The sequence below is a fragment of the Panthera tigris genome, chromosome A1, assembly GCF_018350195.1.
Source record: "Panthera tigris isolate Pti1 chromosome A1, P.tigris_Pti1_mat1.1, whole genome shotgun sequence".
Taxonomy (NCBI): Eukaryota; Metazoa; Chordata; class Mammalia; order Carnivora; family Felidae; genus Panthera; species Panthera tigris.
In genome coordinates this window covers 192,245,632-192,256,056 of record NC_056660.1, presented here as the reverse complement: position 1 = coordinate 192,256,056, position 10,425 = coordinate 192,245,632, and the positions used below count along the sequence as shown (strand labels likewise).

Genomic DNA, 10,425 nt, shown 5'->3' with positions numbered 1-10,425 from the left:
AAGTCCTATCTCTTCTCTGGGCCTCGGTTTCCCCCTTGCTACAAAGGGGATCCTAACATCTTCCCTGACTCTCCCATTAGCCAGGTTGCAGATGCAAAGCTCAAGTGAAGGCTTGAGCTGTGGGGTTCCTGAGGTGACCGGTGAGCAAAGCTAGGGCTTTTTCTACTGACCGTGTGCTGAGTCCTTCCTACGGGCTAGAGGCTGTGCTAAATGCTCACAAGCGGGTTCAGGGCCAGATTCAGGACCTGCCACCAATACAGCCACATAAGGCCCACACTCAGAAGGGCCTACATTTGGGGGTTTAAAGCTCTGTGGTCACCATCTTGAGATGCCCAATGATTTTCCCTTGAATTTAGCTTTAGTAAGTAAAGTCTGATAGGACAGTGAAATATGTGTCGGGGGCTTGGAGCCTTGGCTTACACTCACCCTTGGGGTGGGACCCTGGGCACCTGTAAGGATCTGCACTTACCCGGAAAGTACCCCTGTGCCTGAGGAAGCACAACATTCAATAGCAAATAAAGAACACTGTAACAGGCCAAGAGAGGGACTGTGGGGGAAGCAGATAAGCTTTATTCTTGCTTTTTGAAGAAGGAACCCTGCGTTTTCATTTTGCAAATCGAATAGCCCATTCTGAGTAAACTCAAAACATCCCAACAAGGAATGTGCTTATTTTAACCCTTTTTACAGGCAGGGAAGTTGGGCTTAAAAGGTACGATGCCCAAGGTGACACAGCTGGAAGTGGCTTTGGCAGAAACTGAACTCAGATCAATTTGACCCCCCAAGTCTGTGGTCTCAACACTGTGCTACAGGAAGTCAGGTGACTGCACAGTCAGGGTATTGACTCCAGAGTAGTAGCTCCAGACACCCTCCAATCACGATCAGAGCCATTACGACTCACACCAGGGTCAGCCTCTCCCCTGCATGGAGAAGGCCTTAGAGAGGATTAGGAAATATCTTCTCTGTCAGCTGAGAAGTGCCTACCTGATCCACTGGGAAGAGGGGTGCCACTCTCTCGAGAACCTGAGCGGCCCCAGAAAAGACCCACAGGGAGAACATTTGATTAGACCCACCTACCAGCTGATTGGACACTCCTCTTTACTCCCTCAGACCTCAAATGCCCCATCTTACAGTTATCCGCAGACAGCATAGGACTTTACCTGTATTGATTGGAGAGGACAGGCCAGCGGTTGTCTCCTTTTACTGTACTGTTGACTTGTCTATGCAAGAGCTGACGTATTATGGGCACTGGGCACTGGAAATGTGAGCAATCATGCCTTCTGTGGGGGAGTAGCTCGAAAGAGCCCCAAGAGAAACCAACTACGCAGAGGAATATCATCACCAGGCCTCCAAGCTGTTCAGGATCCCAGACCCCTTCCTGCCGTTCTCGAAAGTAACTCTCTAAGCAGAGCTCATTAGTCACAAAGGGGATGCGGGTGCAGTGGGGAAATTAAACCCAGCCCATAGCTTTGACTCCAGGATGAAGGAAACAAGCAGAATCTGACAGGTTCAAACTGGCTGGGGGGGAGGGGCTAGAATGAAGCTGGTCATGGGGTTTATCTCCCCCCGCGACTACATTCCTTTCCTGCTGTTGGGTCTCACACTCCCAGACCAGAAACTTAGGATTCTGTAGCTAGGACACGTGACCATGGTGAGGACAGCCCTGGGGGGGGAAGGGGAGGCGGTAGAGAGGGAGGAGATGCCAGACTAACTGTGTTCCACATCAATCCTCACTCTGCGAGATAGACACTATTTACATTACACAGTCTCAGAGTAGTCAGCTTTTACTCCAGAATATCTTTCAACATTCTAGGCCTTATGGTGCCTATTCTCCTTAAAGTGCAATCATATACATTATCCTAACACATGTAGAAGATGCCATGAGGCAAACAGAGGCGGATGTAATTACTCCCATTTTGTGGGTGAGGAAACAGAGACTCAAAAAGAGACGCCAAAGGACTAAGGCAAAAAGCCCAGTTTTTCTGCTCTCAGCCTATGAGAGGCCCCAGAGTCTCACCATGAAGACAGAAACAAATCTGGCTTGCAGAGTGTCAGAAAGCTTTTGGAGCCTCATAATATCCTCTGACATCTTAGAGTCATAATCCTCAGAACTGACGTGTATGGAGTGATTGCTGTGGCCAGGCTCTGTGCCAAGCACATGAGGACATTACCTGACCCAACTCCGTGAGGCAGGTGCCAGCCCCGTTTTACAGATCGTGAAAGCGAGGTGCAGAGAGGTTGGCCAGCTCTGCAGGTCACTTCCACCATCCAGGAAGAGGCGGTGAGGGGATTTGAACAGAGGTTGGCTGACTCCAGAGCCTCGCCCTGGCTCTTAAAATGCTTTGCTGTTCTGCCTTCTCAGGGGAAATGAGCAGAGGAAGGATCACAAATGGAAGTGGATTTTAAACGGCCACTGACGATTGAGGGGCCCACCAACACTAGGTGGCAATGTTCCCCCATCCCAATTCCATTTGAGCAGCCCCCGTTTTAAGCCATGCAAACCCTGATCTTACGAAAACCAAGAACCACCCCAAAGGTCTCCTCTGATCCCGAAGAATTACAAAATGCAGAAGAAAAACTCAGCAGCATTTATTTGTGATTGTTGCTATTGTATATTTTCTCTCATGTTGGATCTTAGTTCTCTCTCCCACTTTGGACTTCAATACATCCTGACACCTGCTACCAAAGTGCCTGCTTATTGAGAGGAGCCTGACAGAACCACATCTGCCACCATCCCTGCTTTGAGTGGAGTGCCTGTGATAGGGATGTTCACGTGAGAGAGAGGTGCCCTAGAGCTTTGTTAAATCCAGACTTTTTTCACTCTTCAGCTCCCTGGACCCAAAGCCCTCTCCCTTTTTTTTTTTTTTTAATTGAAATAGCTACTGAGATCATTGTAGATGTATATGCAATTATGACAGATGCTGTGGATCATCCACCCAATTTCCCCCAATGGTGACATCTTGCAAAATTAAATTTTACAACCAAGATATTGACAATGATACAGTCCACCTAACTCACTCAGACTCCTGTTTTCCTTGTACTCGTGTGTGTTTAATTCTGTATACTTCATCACAAGTAGGTCTGTGTCCACCACAGTCAAGGTACTCCATCACCACAAGGATCCCTTCTGTTACCCTTTTATTTTTATTTTTTTAAAATTTTATATCCAAATTAGTTAGCATATAGTGCAACAATGATTTCAGGAGTAGATACCTTAATGCCCCTTAACCCATTTAGCCCATCCCCCCTCCCACCACCCCTCCAGTAACCCTCAGTTTGTTCTCCATATTTGAGTCTGTTTTGTCCCCCTCCGTTTTTATATTATTTTTGTTTCCCTTCCCTTATGTTCATCTGTTTTGTCTCTTAAAGTCCTCAGATGAGTGAAGTCATATGATTCTGTTGCCCTTTTAAAGCCACACCTACCTATCTCCTCCCTCATCTCCATTCCTAACTTCACAGCAATTATTAATTGAGTCTCCATTTCTACAAATTTATTTCAATGTTATATACATGAAACATACAGAATGCAACCTTTGGGGATTATTTTTACTCAGCATAATTCCCTCGAGATTCACCCAAGTTCTTGCATGCATCAATAGTTTATTCCTTTTAATTATTGAGTAGTTATCTGTGGTATGGACGTACCACCATTCAAGCATCCACCCACTGAAGGAGATCTGCACAGTTCCCAGTTTGGGGCTGTGACAAAATCAGGCTGCCATGACCATCCGTATACTCCTCTCTCCTTTTTTGATCACTAATTGATACAGATGCTCTGACTTCATGGCGATCTCTGTTCTTGCTGTGGCAAACATGACTTGTCAGCGCACCATCCTTTCCGTGCCAACTCCTGGTGGGCATTAGATAATGTGCCCAGATGCCCGCCCCAGGTATTTCTCACTAGACAGGCACCTCCAAGCCTTTCCCCTTAAAAAAATAAAATAGAACAAACCTGAGTTTGGGAGCCAAACAACCTGGGCTCACCCTGCAGGCGCTGTCATTCGTAGTTGCCACATCCTGAGCAGGTCACTTAGCCCTCTGAGTCTGTTTCCTAACCATTATAGTGAAGCAGCTAAATCGCTGTTAAAGGTTTTCTGTGCTGGCAGGTCACCGTGGCTGTGTGGCGCCCCAGTTGAAAATGGAACTCTGGGGCCAAGCTGCCCGGGGTTTGACGCCTGACTCTACCACTTGTTGACTATGTGATCGCAGGTAAGTTAGTTAACCTCTGTGCCTCGGCCTTTTCATCCATAAATGGGCATGCCAGCAGTGCCTAGCTCGTGGAGCTGTTGTGCAGATTCGATTAGTACAAGTAAAACGTTCAGAACAGGGTCCTGCTAATGTGCGTTCGGCTGGTATTGCCATGTGGCAGGCACTTTCCGAAGCACTGTATCCAGATCATTTATTTAATCCTGTCAGCGACTTTAGAATACAAGTGCTGTTTGAGATCGACTACAGATGACAGAACTGCAATTTAAGGGATTAAAGTCACCTGTTCATGGGGCGCCTGGGTGGCGCAGTCGGTTAAGCGTCCGACTTCAGCCAGGTCACGATCTCGCGGTCCGTGAGTTCGAGCCCCGCATCGGGCTCTGGGCTGATGGCTCGGAGCCTGCAGCCTGTTTCCGATTCTGTGTCTCCCTCTCTCTCTGCCCTTCCCCCGTTCATGCTCTGTCTCTCTCTGTCCCAAAAATAAATTAAAAACGTTGAAAAAAAAAAAAAAATTTAAAGTCACCTGTTCATGACCACAGGCTGGAACATGAGGGAGCTGAGGTCCATGTTTGATTGAGTCTGTCTTGCTCCTAACTTCTACACCATCCCGCAGGCCCATAAACTAGGGTGCCAGTGGCCTACCCCGGGCATAGCAGTTGTGAGAATTACAAGCAAAAGTATATTCCATGGTGTCTGGTACTCAAGCTGCTCCACACATTGGTTTCCTCTTTCTAAGTACTCATAGTTGACGAACAATAGATCATTCTGTAGTTATGTAAATGGCAGAAACTGGCCCCTTAAAACACGAGCCACCAAAAGGAGCAATTTGAGAGTTTCGATGGATGTATCTGGCAAACATCTGCAAAGTTGAAGACCCAACAATTACAACTAGATTTGAGATAAGTCCACCCAACTCAGCCAGAATTCATTACAACAGAGCAATGGCCCCACTTCCTTTCCTGAAGAGCTCCGCAGCTAAAAGGCAGAGATTTTGCTCAGACAGTGGTACCAGTGTAAGCTTCTAAGACCGATGAGTTCAGAGAATACTTCAATTGTTAAAAAAATATTTCCTAAAGAGCTGATCGGGGAAGCGACAGACATGAAGGGATTTTGGGGTTTGGCCAGATGACATAATAACAATCAAGGATGGGCTGCAAGTAAAATGGGGAAATGAGTGCACGGTACTCACGGAGTATTAGGTGCAAAATGATATTACTGGGCAGGTTTTCAAAATTCTCACATTAGTCACACACCCTGATGACACATTAAGGTTTGTTGTTTTTAGAACTTTGTTTCTCAAACACTTCATTTTAAGTCTTTTATGAAAATGAACATCGTGTTATATCGGTAAGACATAGTAAGGGATTTCAATCTTTGACATTTATGAAATACCATGCTGAGTGCCCCCTGTGGCTTTAATTTTACCCACGATTTTGATCTGGGTTTTTCCAACCTGGGGAATAGTCCCACCTTTAAAATTCAGACTACATCTAAAAATACAAAAGATGTCTCTCTCTCTCAAATGAGGACATCAATAGCAACTACTTATAAAACATCTCTCTTTCAAATAGAAATTTAGATTAAAAACAAGTACAAAGGAGAGGGTCCTCGTTCGGGGTAGGACAGACAAGACTTGTTCCCTGACTATAGGACTATAAAATCCACATTTGTGCATCAACACTGACTTCAGACTTCTGTGAATGCCAGCCATATGATTACAGTCAGACTTCAGAAGCCCGTCAATCTAGGTTATCTCTGCCTTAAAAAAAAACCAAAAACTATCAACAGCAAGTAAGGTAAATATAACTTATCGTTAACACATCTGCAAGGTATTATATAAAGAAAAAACAAGAATTGGTTGGTAGATGTTTCATTTCTTTTGGACCAAATTAATGAAGTCTCTTTTAATCCTAGACTTTAAAGATCCCAATACTAGGAAAAGAAGCACTTTACCCCAGTAATAACTACACATCGGTGTTCAGTGAATTGGGAAGGAGGGAGCATAGTACATATAAAGACACAGCAGTGAACCTTAGACACAAAAAAACTTAAAAGAAATAGCACCATGAGACTACGTATCATCACAGAATAATGAAGCACACACCATCCAATAATCATCCCCATAATCCAATAGGTTCCAAAGTATCCCCCGAATTTACCTTTTCACCTGCCAATGAATTTTTATGCTCTTATTTTTCTGTCTGTACTCAATCAATGAACTTTCATTCTTTCTCATTATATTTCAGGTGAAAGGCAATTGTTACTCAGAATTAATTGGTCCTTTCATCACTGTTTCACCGATGGTCCCCTAAATCCATTAAAAAACATTTGGGTGGGTGGGGGAAGCTGATGAAAGGGTAAAGTAAGAAAAAAGAGGCAAATAGTCACATCTGCCTTTTGGAAGGTCTAATCTAAAACTGGTCAAAATCAGGATATGCACATAAAAAGAGTCACTGCTCTGTCCCCCGTATCTATATCCCTCTTCTTGAAAGAAAATCCTTAGCTAGGTTTCTAGACTGGGAAGTAAAAACTGTAAACTGCCATTGTACAAGAGTACGGATGGGTGGTTGGCAGTGTGGCCATTTCCTAAACCTTGCTCAAGGAATACCCTACTCAGAGGATCCAGGTTCAGACACAGCAACTGGGCTTGAGGCAACAAACCAGGACTGGGAACACCAGCTTTATTAGCCGCAGGCAACTGTTTTTTGTTTTGTTTTTCTGAAATTTCAGCATTACATTTGGGAAGGATGAAATTTATCTAAAAAAAGGAATGTTCAAAAACTTTTCTGATCATATTAGAACAGAATATAAGCACAGTAAAATCTTAGTGCTGTTGGTGTAACTTTTTAGCTCAAGTCTATTTCCTCCTCACTTACAACCTGCCCCCTTCCCCCCAAATACGGCGATTATATACAAACAGTGTTGAGATCAGTCAACTCTAATTAGATCAAGCGCTAATAAGAGCTTTGCTTTGCTATTTCTTTGGTTTGAAAAAGATACTGGGGCTCATGTATGGAAAAGTGAAATGACTGACCAACACAATTATTTTATTTAAAGGTTTTAGAAGATGAGCAGTAGCACTCAGAAAAGTTACCTCCAACCACAAAGCTGGAGACTTCTTTTTTAAAAAGAGTGGACACCAAATAACTTTTACGAAGATAACACCGTATTAGCCTCTTACATTGTTGAAGAGAGCAAAAGAAGGCTTAAGATCTGAAGGATAAAAGCTGTATTTATAAACATGCTAAGGAATACATTAAAACAAAACAAAAAAGATTAAAGAAAACCAAATTGTGTCGTACAGGTTAAATCCTGTTATAAATGAACATCATCTCTATGGGACTGTATAGTCCCCTTCAGCAATGTTCAAATAATGAAAACCCCATTACTGAAAGAACTTCCATACTCCTTTGGAGCTGGCATTACAGAATTTCTCCTGCACATAACGTGTGCGTGAGAAACATCCTGGAGGGACTCGGAATACCGATCCCTGCAAACACGAAACTGTTTCTCTAAGGTGCACTTATTGGTCTAGAACCCAGGCGAGTGGGGCTCAATTATAACTGAAGCCTGTCACCTCAGGGTAGGAGAACAATTTGAAGCCAAAGGGCACTTTGCTGTAGTTAATTCATGTGGCTTCAAGTACATTTCCTCAGTACCAAATACCTACTGAGAATTTAAAAGCACATGAAACTTCCTAACGAATTCCAAGAATTTAGGCAATTAAAGGTGATCATTACAGTTTCTATATACCGTTTTCTCAAAGCCACAGATTTTATTATAGAAAGGAGAAAGGACATGGCATTAATAGATCGAGCACATGAATTGTAGAATACTAAATTGTTCTTTCTCTCGCTTCAAACCAATTATATCCATGGGCTGCAAAATCATATATAACCATGACAAAACTATTAGTGTTTCGCATCATGTCCAAGAAAGACCAATATTTTTGCCTGAGTATTCCATTAACCTTTATCTAGAGCTATCAGTCTTGAACTTTCTATAAAAGTTTCTTTTCAAATAATTTAATAATTGTAACAGCTCGGAAGAGCAGTATGAAGACCTGAATACTTCAGCCAAGCAGGGAAGGCAGCAAACCTTTGAATACCTGCTTTCCTGCCTAAATCCTATACACTGAAAATAATCCTTTCTCCTTCGCTTTTTCAGGGGTACCCAAGAGAGAGTGACGTTCTTGGCCATTACAAGTTTTGGGTTGAGTCTTCTCTGTTCTTCAACGTTCTGACGAAGGTCCTGAGCCTGCAGCTCATGCCTCTGGTAATTCGGTCTTGTTCTCAATGAGAGAGATCTCCAGCACAGGTAAGAGCAGCTGAAAGGCATCCTGAATATAGGAAGCACTGTTTGATGCCTGTCAAGATTGAAAAACAAACAAATAAATAAATAAATAAATAAATAAATAGATAGATAGCATGGTCGCTTAAAAGGGAAAATATACCAAAAGACAACAAGAAAACAGATTCACTTTTACAATTTAAGTGAATGTGTAGCCTGGCAAATAAAAACACAAACTAACCACGCTAATAAAAGCCACAGAGGAAAGAACGATCTAGGTCTTAGGATATGACAGTACCAAAAAACAATGTTAGCATTTCTGTCCAACTTGTCCATCAGAAATGGTAGCTGTTTTTTGACATCCTGCTCAATTCGGCATTTGAAGCTTATTTATTCCTTTACTAAATGGGCAGATTCTGTCACAGCATTTTAGTCAATCCCTCAGTGGATTTTACAAGGCTTTGAATATTATTACACCAATCAGATTTCCAGTCCATTATGACAGCTCTTCTTTCGTGGACTCAACACAATTAATGAATACAAGATAGGTACTACAAATAGGAACAAAATGTCCCTATTCAGTTTGAAACTGCTTTTAAAGATGATACAGTGTAGATATATTTCCGTCTGGTACAAGAGACATATTTATGAGAAGCATTACAGAATCACCATGCTCAGAGTTTGCCAGACTTCATTTGTATCTGACAAGTTCTGATCTTCCAGAATAATAGAGACTTCATCACATTAAGATAAAGACGCATAATTTCAAGGACAAGAGTGTTTCAAATGTGTAAACAAGAACAATCAAGTCCAAATAGCAATAAGGAACACCCATCAAATGAGTTTACCTTTTTTGGATTTATCAATAGCATGTACTCCTATTTAAACTTTAATGTGACATTTGCTGCCAAATTTTCCAACCAAAATAGACCCCAGAGATCATCTAGTTAAATCTCTTACACTGCACATAAAGATAAGAAGACTGTCAAGAAGGTAAATGCCTGGTCCAAGGTCATACAGCAAATCAGGAAAGATCCTGGACCGGACTCCTGGTTTGCAAACTTCTCACCTATACCACTCTCCCATCTACTAAATCACAAACTTTAAAAAAAAAAAAAACAACTAAGTGAGCAGAATAATTACTTTGATATTCAAGAAAAACTGTGTAGTTAAGGAATTAAAAACCATTTCCTGAGTGATAATTTTAAAAGAATTTAAAACTAAAGAACAGTCTAGTAGTTAAAAATTATTTTCAATACATGATTAAAACCTAACCAATTATCTCCCCCAACTTACATAAATACATTTTAAACAGATCATCAAATGTCTAAATTGTTGGCACAAAATAGAGTTTTTAACACATGGAATACAGAAAGTGTCACACAAGCAGGCAATAATCAATCACGTGATCTTCTGACAAACCCCTTCCCAGGGGACTTAAACCACCCACCTCCTTAAATCGAATAGACTGATGAGGATTATGTGAACACAGGTACCTTTGACAAAACAAGGCAAATTTCTTGGCAAGGAAACGACACAACAAAATGTTTTGTTTTGTAACAAATCTCCCCTGTATAAATGTTAGTTCTTTGAGAAGCAGTGTTTGCCTGTTTGTAATTTTCAGCCCTTCAAGTTTACCCCACTGGTCCAGAGAAGGTGTTTTGTTACTAAGGATCGTCCATCAACTGCCAATGGATAAACTAAATAATGACAGGCTACTGCTTCCTTGAACTTTACACAGCAGCTTCATCTTTATGCTTTGTAAATAATGAACAGGGATAGGCATTTGGTCCTATCTGTATCAACACCATTTTGGTCATATCTGTATCAACATGGCTAAACTACCAATCTGGTGAAAAAAACAAAAATGCCAAAAAATAAAGACTTAAGAAGAGTGGATTAATAATACATAATGCCCTAAAAGTTAGAGAC

General features: G+C 42.0%; 1 protein-coding gene across 3 annotated transcripts in view; it reads right to left on the bottom strand.

Moving 5' to 3' along the window:
- Positions 1–7,214: 7,214 nt before the first annotated feature.
- Positions 7,215–10,425, bottom strand: part of FAM114A2 (family with sequence similarity 114 member A2) — a 32,407-nt gene continuing 29,196 nt past the window's right edge. For all 3 annotated transcript variants that reach the window (XM_042993858.1, XM_042993860.1, XM_042993861.1), the window contains exon 14: positions 7,215–8,569. In XM_042993858.1, coding sequence (XP_042849792.1) covers positions 8,468–8,569 — 102 coding nt within the window. In that variant the 3' untranslated portion in view covers positions 7,215–8,467. The remainder of the gene's footprint in view (positions 8,570–10,425) is intronic.